Raw genomic sequence first — 14,175 nt, 5'->3', positions numbered from 1 at the left:
CCACTCTAAGGTGAACGTAGTTCCTGTGCCAGCATCAGGAAAGAATGCAGTACAAGGCACACTGAGTGTGCCCTGCCCTTCTGCTAGATGCTGGGTGGTGTGAGTATAAAGAAGGGGTGTGGCTGTGCTCAGAAGGGAATCCTGCGTCAACCCAGGTGCTGCAGAAGTCCTGTCTGATCTGCAAATCCTAACCCAGAGCAGACACGCCAACTCTGGCTGCACCATAGAAACCATCCAAGGCAGCTCAGAGATCAGAACCTCTGGGAAAAATGGGGAAAGGCTTTCTTTGGGAGTATTTGTAGAGCTAAGATAGAGGGGGAGAAGGCCCTGAGTCTTAGAGTCCTATTTCCCTTTTGGCTTTCAAATCTGGGCCCTTCTGAGCTTTGGAGGCTCCTTTTTGGCCTCTGCTCTCTGCTGATCTCTGGCTGCAGGCTGTGTGATGCTGGGAATAGGTCAGATTTAATTATTAATCACCTGGCCAGACCAATCAATCTCGACCAAGGTTTCTCTCTTCCAGGGCTCATCCACTTAGTGGTCCAATCCCCTCTTCCCTCCCCAGTGCCTTCTAGATTCTAGAAGAGGATGCCAGGAGCCTTCCTGCAGCCCCTGGGTCTGTGTGGGCATCAGGGAGGCAGGTGTGGTTTCCAAGGTGCAGGGTGAACCAAGGCCATCCACCCAGTGTTGACACAACTGTCATAAACCTACTTTGTTCCCAGCTCTGCCTGGGAAGGTCCTGGAGAACTGGGTGGGCCTGGCTAGGTGGGGATGCCGAGTGAGGACAGACTGGCTTGGGGAAGGGATGCCTCTGAGGGTACAGAGAGATGAGGCCTACAGGGGAAGCCCAGCTCTGTGGCTGCAGAAGAATCTAACTGTTAAAAGGCTGAGTTTGAAGCCAAATGAATGAGCCAACTTCCAACACTGGGTTGGGGGACACATGGGAGGCAGAGATAGGCAGGGGCAAGACAGGAGGTAGTGGGGTGGCCCTGCTCCAGCTCCTGTAACCCACCAGCTGGGTCAGTCCTCATGGTACCTGGTGACTGGGCGGAGACCTGGGACTCAGGATCCTGTTACTCCAGCCAGTCCCAAGGATGGGTGAGGGGACTGTTCAGTTCTTCAACTAACATTCACTGCTCCTGGCCCTGTGGTGAACACAGTGAAGCAGGACACACTCCCTGCCCTTGTGGACTCAGTGACTGCTGAATGAGGCAAACCTGTGAACAGACCATAAGGCAACATGATAAGAGCTATAAAATAGGAGCCTCTGTGCGCATGTCCATGGAAGGGGTACAGAGGGCCCCAGGACACAGCGGAGAACAGGAACAACTGGAGGAGACCACAGAAGGTCAAGGAAGACTTCATAAAGAAGGTAGCATTATAGTTTGCAAGTAGTGAGAAAGGGGAAGGACATTCCAAGCAGTGGAAACCCACATGCAAAACCAAGGAACTGAGAAAGGGCCTGTTTGGGGACCAGGAAACATGAGCAGAGCTGAGCCACAGACAGAGGCTGGCAGGGAGGGGAGTGGAGATGGGGGTGCTGACAGCCAACCTAAGGCATATGAGGCCGAGATGGAGAGAGCAGCCCCTGACTAAGCCTGCTCCACAGAGCCATTTGAGTGCTCCTGATGGCAGACTCCAGTTGAGGGTGGGAGGATGGTCACAAGAACCATGTTCCCCACACACTGCGGCCCATATTACTGGGATTATAGAGAGCTCAGGGTAGTGGCCATCCCAGCCCTACTTGTGATGGACAGCGAGTCTCCTCTGCTGTCTTTCTTCAGCTCCAACAACCTCAGGCAAGCACAGAGCACTTATCGAATGTGCAGATGGGAAGACTGAGGTGGCTGGAGGTAGATATTGCCCCTGGGTCAGAGAGAGTTCCTGGTACGTTTGTCCCAGGAACTCCAGGGTCCTGATTGCCTGCAGTGACCTATGCCTAAGCCAGAAAGCTCTCTCCTTCCTAGGCTTGCAGACAGAAAGGATGAGAGGCCTCGTGGGAAAACAGGGGTGCCCTCTGCGTATCTCCTCCCCCTGCCACACCTTATCAGCCAGGTGTGAGAGGCAGTTCCCAGGCTGGCCTGGGGGAGGCAGAACTTCTCAGACAGGCTAGGTTCCCTCTTGGCTGCTGTCATCCTTCGCAGCGGGGGTGTGGCAGGGAGGGGACCCAAGAATAAGTGCTAGAGAATTTCTTTCCCCAGGACATAGATAGGCAGGGTCCCTTCCCCTTGCACCCTCTCCCCTAACTGAGCTCTCTGGTATGGCAGGATAGGACAGTCCGGGTGGGGGGAATACAGTAGCCTCGCCCTGGCTCCAAGGACATTGGTTCCTAGTTTAGTCAATCAACAGGAGAGATTTGAAAAGGGGGTTGAGAACAAAACAAGCAAGCACACAAACTCGGTATAGACTCTCAGATGGGCTTTGGACGCTGAGAGGTGTTACCCTGACCTCAGCCACCTCCTCCCACAGACAAGGAACCATCCTAATTCCCTCCCCTCCCCGCCAGGCATCTCCACTGTGCTTTTCTCCAAAGTTGGACTGTCAGCTGCCTAAGGATTCTTTCAAATCATTAGTGTCTCAGTACCTCTGCCCATATCGTATACCATCCCACAAAATTCTTCTAGAACATAGAGTCGGGAAGAACAATCTCCTCAGATAAACTGGAATGCTACTTCATTCTCACAAGAGAGCCACGAGAGAGGGCATGCTTCCTCGTTTTGCCTTGGCTCCAGGAAGCTCACATCGGGTACCTACTTGTCACTATTCTATCAGCCCATGGAGATTACATACTTGCCATCTCCAAACTTCTTCCAGTCTTATCTAAAAGTTTTCTGTTAGCTTAATCTGATTTATCATCTCATTTCCTTGTAAGGAAGAGATGGCAGGTAAAAAAAAAAAAAAAAATCAAGTTTCACACAGGAAGGTCAAAAGTGAAAACTACTAGCTGGCATTCTGGGGTTTTTGGGAAATCCCCTTTTGATCACATCCCTCTACCCCCAAATCCTCAGAGAGCAGACATCAGAGTGCTTTCCTTTTTTCCCCTACCTGAAGCAGGAGGAAGTTGAGCAGTCCCTGGGGTCCCTCCTTCCTCTTTTCCCCAGGTACCCTGCTCCCCAGTCATAATCTCCAGAGTAAGAGTAAGAAGGAACAGTGTTTCTTTGTTCCCCTTTGGTATTTTTTCTTATTTTTATTGTGGTTGAAGGGCTTTCTCCATCTACTTTCTTTCGAGAGAAGGGATTGGGGAGATCAGTTTCTAGAATTTAATAAGTATGATGTCTGTCACAGGTTCTTTGAAGTATAGCTATATTAGGATGCTCTTGGTACACCCAGAGGTTAGTGTCTGTTGGGAGTTGCAGGAACAAAGGAAAGCCCCTGGCCTAGACAGGCAGGTGAGAATAGTGGTGGACAGCATGGTTTGAGTTGTTGAGTACACCTGGGTTTTTCGGGGTTTTTTTTTTGCTGTACTGGGAGTTAAACCCAAGGGTGTTCTACCACTGAGCTATATCCCTAGCCCCCCACCTTGTTTTAATATGCTTTATTTGGGGATAGGGTCTCACTAAATTGCCAAGGACAGCCTTGAATTTGTGATCCTCCTGCCTCAGCCTCCTGAGCTGTTAAGATTATAGGCATGCATTACTGCTCTGGGCATAGACTTGGGTTTGAATCCAACTCTGCTGCTGATGGCCTGTCTGACCCTTTGCAAACCACTCCGTCTCTCTCTGAGCCTCAATTTCTCCTGCTATGAAATGGGAAGAATAGCAGCACCTGCCTCTTGGCATTGCCAAGAGCTCAAGGGAGACTGTCCCTGCAGAGTACACACTGGGTATGGTACATGGACGGGCCCAATCAGCAGGGCTAATGCTGGTCCTCACAGTAGCTCATGGATGGCAGAAAAGAAAAATGCAAGTGAAACTTAAGGTCCCGTGATGCAGTGACATGGCTCTGGCCATGCTACTGTTTCCTGTCACTGCAGTCTCCCCAGAGGATTGTAGGCTCTGAGCAGTTCTCTCTGTCTGCAGAGGCAGAGATCCCATCAGATCTCCAGGAGTCTTCCTAAGGACCTCCATGCTTTCAGTAATTAACACAGACAAAGGGTGCACTGAAGACTGGCTTTTCCTAAGTGCAATAACTAAAAACATCCTGCCACGTGCCCCAAACCCAGTCTCATGACCATCCCCTCCTTCTCTGCCAGCTCCCACCATCTCCATCTGCCAAAGGCTGGCTGATCTCCTTTTTCTACCCCTACACCCACTGTATCAAGCCTTTTTTATACTAGAATTCCCTCAACCTTGAATGGTCTCCATTCATATGGTCTCCTGCACCCCTCAACCAGTAAAATAAATGCCCCTTCTATTCTAGGAGCTTTTGGGGAAATCCCTGCTTGACATCTAGGGTAGCATTGTTCACAGTTGATCAGAGAACTCTACCTGCACTGAATCACCCCAAAGCCCTGCTAAAATGCACACATCTGGGCCCTTCCCATGACCAGAATCTTCACAGAAGAGGGCTAGGAATCTGTATTTCTAGCACATTTCCCAGGTGATTCTAAAGCATGAGCCCAGATTCCTACCACTACCTAGGAGGAGAGTCTATATTTGCTATTATTATTCGAAAGGTAACAGGTCTCGAGCCAGATAGGGCCAAGGTTTGTATTCAAGTGGCCTGACCTAGTGGGGCACGGTAAGCAGCAATTCCAGTGTCTAGGCCATGACAGAGGCAGGGGCAGTCTGGAGCTGACTTCGGGGGGGAGGTGTGGAAACAGGGAGAGGGGGTTGTGTCAGGGCTTCACCCCAGGGGACTGGCTCAGAACCACGCTGTAGGGCCCACAGGATCAGAGAGCAGATAGGAACACCCAGGGATGGGGAACGACTTCAACTCTGGGAGGGGTGCAGGCAGGGCCTCCACACTGCTCAACTCCAGTGGCCATTATTGCTAGAGTCCAGTGTGGCTGGTGCTCTCCAGAATTGTACCACCTAGAAAAATAAACAGGCTGCAATGAGGCACTGGGGGCGTCCTGGAGCCCAAACTTAGGGCAGTAGAGTGAGCTCTAGGCCCATTCCCTACTTCTGCCAGCTAAGGGACAGACAGCAGCTGCAAGGAAGAATGCTTCTTTGGCTGAGAACTGGAGGGATGAGCTCTGCCAGAGGATGGTGGCCATGGGGTGGAGATAGGCAGGGGTGGGGGGTGGAGCAACAGGTTCAACAGGAACTTTCTTCAGGTCAGCAATCTGCTCTCAACAATTACAGTAAGCCCCACTCTGCCCTCTGGGTCCATCTGCCCAGCCCCTTCCTAGGAACTCAGGGGCACTCAGGGAAAGGCCTAGAGAAGGATCTAGGTCATTTGAAGGACTGGCCAACGGAGCCCATCAGATTGGCCTTATTTTGCTGAAAGAAATGGTTGAGCTGGGCACAGTGGTGCATGCCTATAATCCTAGTGGCTTGAGAGGCTAAGGCAGGAGGATCATGAGTTTAAAGCCAGCCTCGGCAAAAGCGAGGTGCTAAGCAGCTCAGTGAGACCCTGTCTCTAAATAAAATACAAAATAGGGCTGGGGATGTGGCTCAGTGGTTGAGTGCCCCTGAGTTCAATCCCTGGTACCGAGAGAGAGAGAGAGAAGAGAGAGAGAGAGAGAGAGAGAGAGAGAGAGAGAGAGAGAATGAGAGAAAGAGAAATGAAATGGTTGAGAAAGAATTTAAGAACTCCTGAAATGTGGAGGGTTGATGTACAGAGCACAGGTTGCAAAGGCAGATGAGATTTGGTGCTTTACAGGGTATCAAATGCTCTCACACTAACTATCTAACCTTGGAGGGGAGTAATGTCATTGCCTTTTATGCACGTAAGGAAGCAGGCCTTAGAAAGTCACGGGGCTAACAGTGGCTGGATATGGCCTCTGTTTGGCCTGCTATGTCCACTACAGTACTGGCCATCAGACCTTCATTTTCATGGTGCATGGAACTACCAGAGATGGCCTGATTATTGTGCAGGACAGCTGGGTTCAGTCACCGGAAGGCTGGGGTGCACTGGGGAGCAAAGCTGGGGGTTTGTAAGAGGCCAAGAGATTGTTCGCCTGAGCTCTAAAAGGGACAGCAGCCTCTCGCTTCTTCAGGCTCATTCCCCAGAGCCTCGCCCCTGAGAATCTCTTATTCTCTCTGGTTTCCTAACCAGAAGTCTAAATGGAAGCTGTTTGTTCTTTTTGTTCAAGACTTTAAATATTCATGAATCAGAGAGGGACCAGATCCCAACCTTTGAGCTGAGTAAGCTATCCACAGCCAAATGCTGAAGGACCCCTGCATGACATATGGCCACTCACATAAGCTTTCAAATTCTCTTTATTAAAAATCTTTTCCCCCTTTTGTAAAAACAAACACGTTGCAGTCAGTTATACAAATCAGGAAAAATGGTGATAATTTATAAGACACTCAACAAATTTCAGTACTTTACAAGTTCAAACTTAAATTAACTAGTGTTTTTCTTTTTTCTCATCAACTCACAAAACAAACTCTGGTCCAGTTCAAGTATAATCTAACAGATCACTACCTCGGACTGTCCAAGAATGGGAAACCCTGATATTAACAGCTGCTGCTCACACCAACATCAAGTTCACCAAATCCTTTGGGAGTATTCTCTGAATGTATTTTATTCCAGGTGTTAACAGTGAAAAGATAATGACCCAGGTCTTCGGTTGTATTAACCCAGGGCACAAATGAATCTGTTGCTCAAGGTAGCAACCTCTTTTGAGCCACCCTTTTGGGGAGACACTTTAAAATGGTTGACAAAAACACTGAAGAAATGCTTTACAAAAGAAATCATTATTTTCCTGGCTGCCTTTCATATACTGCATTGTATGTGACATACATAGGAATAAAAAGTGCAAATTATAGGGTCTGTGACGGGCCATCCCAATGGAACTGTATAAAATAAATAGAAATAAATACGTGTGTGTGTGTGTGTGTGTGTGTGTGTGTGTATACACACATACAAGTACAGGATCTCAGATGATTTTAAACTGAAGGTTCTAATTGAATGCAGAGACAGACTCTCTCTCTCTCTCTCTCTCTCTCTCTCTCTCTCTCTCTAGGGGATTGTCCCCAACTTTCCAATATGAAGGTCAGTCTACCACAAAGGGAGCCATTGCATTGTATGGGGACCTACCACAGGGATTTCCACAGGGACACTGCAGGGGTGGAGGGCCAGGGGATTTAATGAGGTCTGCTCCTGCTTTCTGGGGATAAAGCATCCAGTTCCTCTAATAACAATGCTCAGCTCTAGCCTGTGATGGAGGAGGTAGGCTCTTCCCAGCAAGATTTAGTGAAGGGGCCAAACTGCTGCTCCCAGAACCCTCTTCAGTGGGAATAAAGACACACAGGATCAACAGTTTTCTGAGGAATGGCTGGTGTTCAGAATGTTCACCTGTGGGGTGAGCCAGGGGTACAGTCTGGGCTGAGCCACAGCCTTCGGGGTCTTTTCGATTTGAGATGCCAACCTTCCTGAGGCCTCCTAGGCCTGTTGCTGGGCTCTGGTTTCTTGCTTCTTCCAACTTCTCCTCACCACTCCTGTCCAAACTGGTCTCTTTTCCTCTGGTAAGTGCCTTCACTCTTCTCTCTTCACTCAGGGACTATGTGCCTCAAGGTTTACATGTGATTGGCTTCCATTTCTACATTTGTTTCTTCTGTACCTCGGTTTCCTCATTGATCACATGTCAGCGTTGAGCTAGATCATCTTTCCACCTTTCTTGCATTAGTGCAGAAGACAGAAGGTGCAGAATAAGGGGGAAATAAACCCCACATAATCCCTGCGCAGTCTACCTGCCCACATGGAGGAACAGAAATAACAGGAAGCTCCCAGGGGACAGACATCCATCTTCCTTGTCCCCTCCTAGGGCACTAAGTAACTCATCTCCTGGAAAGGGCACTGGCTCTCTTCTTCCCGGGTTCCATCCGTAGCATTAGCAGAGCCTCATGTCTTCCAGCAATTTGTCTTAAATCCTTCCACTAGAATATCAGGCTGAGACCTTGCATCCCATCTGGGGCCATTGGGCACTGACCCCATTGGGAATAAGGGCTCTTCTGTTCTTCGTAACGTTTTGACATCCGAGTCTGCACATCTGGTCAGCCCAGAGCAGCACTCCATCTTCTGCCCAGCTGGAAAGGACCCACCTACAAATACCTGGCAAACCTCTTCACTCTTCAGTCCTGTGGCCTTCTCTTAGCTCCCCGCCACAGAGGGATCATTTTAAAACCTCCCCACTTGTGAGGTCCCTGGACCCCTGAGGGCAGGCACCCAGGGTGAGTCAAGGACAGATGCCGGTTCCTGGTTTTGGCATCCCTCCTGCCAATGCCACATGGCAGAGGCCAGCGTTCAACCAGAGCCCACATCAGTTTGCTGTTCCAGCCGGAGGGAAAAGACACTCCTGTCCTCGTTTTTAGTGAAAAATGAATCTATACCAGAATCACTGTCCAGAATAGAACAAATCCTGACAATCTCTGAAATTGAGATATAACTTCAGAATTTACCAGAGCTTCAACCATGCAGGGCTCTTATCTTCATAAAATCAAGCTGATTTTACTTTAAGGCATTTCAATCTGGTGGATTTCTAGAATAACTGCGAGGAGAAAGAGCTATTTATAATAGGGACTTTTCAAAAAAGTGGGGTTCAGCCAAAAGGAGCAGTTAATGAAGCCACTCTCTGCTGCTGTCAACTGATTCTCTCTAGTGGCTCCTCTCAGGCCTGGGCTCCTCCACACAGGGCACCCAAAGGACACAGAGATGCCAGGCTGAGACTCCTGCTGCAGATTCCCAGAAAGAACTCTCCTGACCCAGGGTTTCCATTAAACCTCTTCCTTGCATGACTCAGTCTGGCCTGACCTGTTATATCCTATCAAGAATTTAAACACTCTGAAAATCCCTGAGAAGTTGGATTTTATGAAAAGGAAATGATTCTTGGCACAGGAGGAAGGAGATGGAGGAGGGAGCAAGAGGAAGAGAGAAAAGCAAATTGAACGATTGTGAGAGAGAAACTGGGGTCCAGAGGGAGAGAGTTGAGGGTGCCTTGGCTCATGGAGACACTTTAGGGGTTTTTAATGAGTCTCAGGCAGCGTGCACTGCCTGGTTTTTCTTCCTCTCTGCTTTAGTCCTGTCCGGGAGGCCCAGCCTCTGCAGGCCTCCTCTTCTACCTTCCAGCAGCAGCAGCAGCAGCAACAGCAGCAACATCAGAGCCTCTTCCTTTCAAAGTGTGGCACGATTCCGCTGTCCTCAGGCCTGGGGCTGCCTGCCTCCTCTGTCTCCTTCAGGCCCTCCTCTGCCAACTGCGACAAGTATTTCTGTGATGAGGAAAGAGGGACAAAAGAGGCAGGGAGATGTCAGTGGTGACCTGAGGAGGGAGGAGAGGAAGGGGCGTGCCTGGCCCAGTGGGTGGACCACCCTCTCCTGTTTCCAGTTACTTGTGGGGCTACAGGACCCTGTTATGTTAGTTTACAAACAATATGAATCTCTCGTGGAAAAAGTACAGAGTGTAGATACAAACCACTGCCACCCTGATCTGGCGCCAAGCTCTTTCTACCTGCCTGGTTACACACACTCCTGGAGGTCCATGATGGATTGAAATGGGCCTGTCTGCTCTGCTGCTGGGGGTTGCCTCCATGGCTCACAAAGTGCTCACAGCTAATGCTCTGGCCAAGCACCAAGAACCAGCTGGGTTTGCTGGTTCTGGAGTCCATGCAGAGACACAGGACTAGGAGAGGCCTGGGACCCCAGCTGGGTCCTCTGACTGTGTCAGAGGACTTTGGAAAGAGCCCTAGACTAGGGGTCAGAAAGGGTTGGTCCAGCACAGAGGTTAAATGTTAAAGGCTCTGCCATCTGGTGACCTACGTTCAAATCCTGGCTCTCAGCAGGCAAGTGACTGAATATCCCTGACATGTGTGAAGTGAAGGTAACAGTGGGGACCTGGCGCAGGACTGCTGGGAAGTCCATGAGAGGCAACACAAAGCATTTGGCATGGTGCCAGGCACAGAGTGAGCGCTCGGGAATATCAATCTTTCTCATTAGGGGTGCTAATGATTTGGGGAAGTCCCTCATCTTCTTTCAGCCTCAGGTTCCTAATCTGTTAAGTGGAAGCAATAGTTTTTCCTCACCCCTCCCCCTGGGATGAGACTGTGGCTTTTGGAGGTGGGTGCAGCCTGACAGGGACAGAGGCCACTGCAGGTGTCTGTGGGCCTGGTTGCTGCTGGGGAGCCTGGTTTCTCCTCTGCTTCAGCCAGGAAGGGGAGGTGGCCAATGGAGTGCAACGAGTATGGGCCTGCTCCTCTACAGGTCCTAGAGCCACGCCCATGTCCACTTTCTGTCGAGGGCAGCCTCCACCTGCTGTTCCACATCCCTCTGGGTGGATTCTCTCAGTGCCTGGAGTGGGGCATAGCAGGGGTGCCTCGGAGGGCATGGAGGCTCCTTCCCCCTGCTCTCTGCTCCAAGCGTGATCCGGCCCTACCTCAAGGCCTCCTGATGGGTGTTAACTTTACAAGTTCCCTGACTTAGGTGTCAGCCAGCACCTGCTGCTTGGGTCTGAATTCTTCACTATTCACACGTGTAATTTGGAGTGGGACAGGTGGAGCTGTACGGACAGAGACATTCTATAAAGGCCACTGACAGAAACCCTACCCGGGAGGACTCCGGTGGAGGCTTCCAGCTCCTGACAGATGCTCCAAGGAAACCTGAACTGTGGTTGGTCTGCATAAGGGGCTTAGCCAATGTCTGCACTGGGCCGGCTGGGGACCACAGAAGTGGTTCTGGCTAGCTAAGGGAGGGGAGTCTGCCTGGGGTTTGGCACAGAGGCCTAGAACACAGCATGGTCTACTGCCCTGCAAACAAAACAAAACAAACAACAAAAACAAAACAACAAAACAAAAACAAAACAAAAATAGGCCCTGGAAAATCTGAACTCTCTGAATGACAATGACCTCGAACTGCTTGGTGTCTGGGAATGCAGGATGAAATAAGAGATTCTCCCATCAAGGTATCAAAACTTGCTGGAAAGATTGTTTAAAATGCAAATTATTGAGCCCAGCCTAGAGGCAATGAGAAGGCAGGTGGCAGGGAGGTCCAAGGAGATGCACTTTTTAAAGATGCCAGCTGGGACACAGACTAAGGTTTGGGAAAACCAGGACCAGATGATCTCCAGGACCCTTCCAGCCCTGCCATTTCACAGGTCTCATTGTGTTGGAAAGAGGGCAATGATATCTTCAGACTGGATGACTGTCCTCAGTTGGCTCTGTGGATCCCAGTGTGAACCCCCTTCTCTGGCCAACTCAGGCTTTATCCCCCTACCTCCCAGGAGAGGTGGGACCTGTGGCTGCCTTGGTCAGAGCAGCTGCTCTGCTCTCCAGAGGGAAATCAAGAGACTTAAGTGGCCTGAGTTTGGGCACAGCCAACGATAGTGATTTACAAATGCTGACTCAGGTCGTGAAGTTACATGTCTCTATTTGCAAGCCCAGTTAATACAGTAAAAAGAGGAAAGTGACTAAGAATCAGGCAATCTAGGCCAAGTTACTTACTATCTGCCTGGCCTTTGACAAATCATAGGCTTCTCTATGAGCCTGTATCCTTGTTATAAAATGAGAGTCAACCCACATCTGAGGGTTTTTTTTTTTAATCTTTTTATTTTTTGGTACTAGGGATTGAACCCAAGGGCACTTTACCTGAACTACATCCCTAGTCCTTTTTTTTTTTTTTTTTTTCTTAATTTTGAGACAGGGTCTTGCTAAGTTGCTGAGGGTCTAAGTGGCTGAGATTGGCCTCTAACTTTCGATCCTCCTGCCTCAGGCTCCTGATTTTCTGGGATTACAGGCATGCATCACCATGCCCAGCTGAGTTTCTCAACACAGGATGCATATTCCAATTGTCTGGGGAAATTTCTCAAATTATATATTCCTGTCCATTCCCTGCCCTCAACTCTACTCAATATCTGACCTAGTACATGTACTTTCAAAAATATTGTCCAGGAAATTCCTGTTCTCATCCCTGGTAAAGTACAACGAGATAAGCCACTCTAACAATGTAACTGAAATAGTAATGCTTGGTTTGGAATTAGGGTGCAGATGCTATGGGGCTTGGAATTAGGGCACAGATACTATGGGGACTTTTTGAGCTGAGCTTGTAGAGTAAACCACAACTTGCTGCTTAGAGTAAAAATGGAAAGTTCCTTGAGATGTTCATACCTGTCTGTTCAGTTGCTAAAACCTAGCCTGCACCAGAAGTTAATCATGAAATCCCCATTCAAACATAATCTATATTAGGTAGGTCTACATTACAGAACACACTACCATAGTTCATTGATTTTTAAAAATACGTTAACATCTCTGAAATCGCCATGCCTTTTACAGTTGATGGAGTCTTACTGTTGAATTCGAAGTATAGTTTTTTCTAGTTGATATCAAAAAGTGGTGTCTTGGGGCTGAGGATGTAGCTCAAGGGTAAAGTGTGGCTTGGTATGCTCCAGGCCCTGTGTTCAACTCCTAGTACCACACTCATAAACAAAAACAGTGTCTCACAAATGATGGCAGATGAAATTGGATGAAATATGGTATATAGTATATTTTCATATGTCATCTTTTCATATACTATATCCATATTTATTTTAATTTATTGTTTGTCTCCTACACTAAAATAGAAGCCCCTTGAGGACAGGGATTTTTCTGTTTTTGTGGCTGTGTCTCCAGTGTCAGGTACATAATCTGCCTGTAATAATTACTGGCTATCTGGATGAACATTAACTGGAATACAATCATGTTTTTCATTCTAGCAAAGAGGGCTACCTGCACAGCGGAAGAGAAACAGAAACATACCACCATAGTTCATTGATTTTAAGACACCTTATGGTCAGTCCAGGTGTAGCTAGAACCACCAGGTCTGGTGGAAAGAGGTCAGCCCCAGCCTTGGGCCAGGAGACTCAAGCTATTCTGTCTAGCTGGGGAGGCAGATATTTAAAAAGCAGGCCCAAACGAAAGATGTAAGTACTAAAGGTGAGACGGATGCTCTGGGAACCACCGGGTGGCACGGCCTGGTGTAGTCAGGGGTTATCCACATGGGAGGAGGACATAGAAACTCACGGAAGCAGACCTGAAGGGCCTGCCTGGGGAATGAAAGTCTCTGTGCCTTGGGTATGCCTCGTGGGTGGGAGCGACAGTCAGAGGCAAGCAAGGCCGGAGACTCTGGAAGCCTGGCCTGAGCCAGAGAATGGGGAATCCCAGAGAGTGCTGAGCAAGGAAGGCTGGTGGTTACCTGTAAGTTCCTGTAGTGGACAGCGCTGCGACAGTGGCTCACCTTCGCCGCCTCCTCGCTTGTGTAGAACAGCCCACACAGCTTGCAATAAAATCCCGTCCTGGGAACCACAAACTCCACACCTGAGGGAGGATGGGGAGGAACAGGCAGGTGTTAGGAAAGTGGTGGGAGGCCCCGTGGTCCGGTCAGCCACCAGAGGAACCCAGAGCACAGAGCTCCACCTCACTTGGTGTTGACTTTGGCTGGTTCCCTGGCTTCTCTAAGCCTTACCTCAGTCGCCTCATTTGCAAAACAGTCACAAAGAGGCAAGCCCCTGCTTCCTTCATGGGTGGCTGTGGAGGTACGGGCTGTGCTCCACATGAGGTGGCGAGGGCTTAGCAATCACATGCTCTGCATCTTGCCTCTGGGAGGCCAGGAAGACTCTCCTACACCAACTTGCTTTCAGGGAAAGATAGAGGAAGGACATTTCTGATGTTTCATTGCTTTGGGATTTCATTTCTCCACACTATACCCTTCTCTGAAGCTATTGTGACCAGGATTCTGAAAAAAAAAATTCTCTCAATTTTATTTCAGAAAAATGTTCATTAAAGAAAAATGCTTAAATAATTAAAAGTCATGGGAAAAAAAGATCACCCCAAATCACTCCAACCCAGTTTCCTTTCATGTGATTTATCTCCTCGTAGAGTCTTTTACTTACTTACTTTCTTTTTTTTTTTTTTTGCAGTTTTAATCATACCCTACATGCAATCCTGCATCCTCCCTTTTTTGCCGACAAGTGTATCTTACACATTTTACCACCTTCCTCCCATCTTTACATCTGATCCATCAGTTAACAGCATTTCCTTTGTGATTTTTAAAAATATAAGTCCTGGAATTCTGGGAGGCTTTTTGATAGAAAAAAACACCCCCCCACAC

The 14,175-nt window shown here is 48.8% G+C and overlaps 1 protein-coding gene and 1 long non-coding RNA gene across 5 annotated transcripts in view; one reads left to right on the top strand and one right to left on the bottom strand.

The window, feature by feature from the left end:
* LOC308634147 overlaps positions 1–14,175 on the top strand; it is a 59,685-nt gene that overhangs the window by 39,635 nt on the left and 5,875 nt on the right. The gene's annotated exons all lie outside the window — the stretch shown is intronic.
* The window catches only part of RBM20 (RNA binding motif protein 20), a 184,851-nt gene continuing 178,559 nt past the window's right edge, over positions 7,884–14,175 (bottom strand). For all 4 annotated transcript variants that reach the window (XM_081267743.1, XM_081267744.1, XM_081267745.1 and 1 more), the window contains 2 exons: positions 13,261–13,382; positions 7,884–9,311 (listed from right to left, as the gene is read on the bottom strand). In XM_081267743.1, the coding sequence (XP_081123869.1) occupies positions 9,201–9,311; positions 13,261–13,382 (233 nt within the window). In that variant the 3' untranslated portion in view covers positions 7,884–9,200. The remainder of the gene's footprint in view (positions 9,312–13,260; positions 13,383–14,175) is intronic.

This window comes from Spermophilus citellus (assembly GCF_964194105.1).
Source record: "Spermophilus citellus genome assembly, chromosome: 15".
Classification (NCBI taxonomy): Eukaryota; Metazoa; Chordata; class Mammalia; order Rodentia; family Sciuridae; genus Spermophilus; species Spermophilus citellus.
The sequence above is the reverse complement of the archived record's forward strand: the minus strand, read 5'-3'. Positions and strand labels throughout refer to the sequence as shown.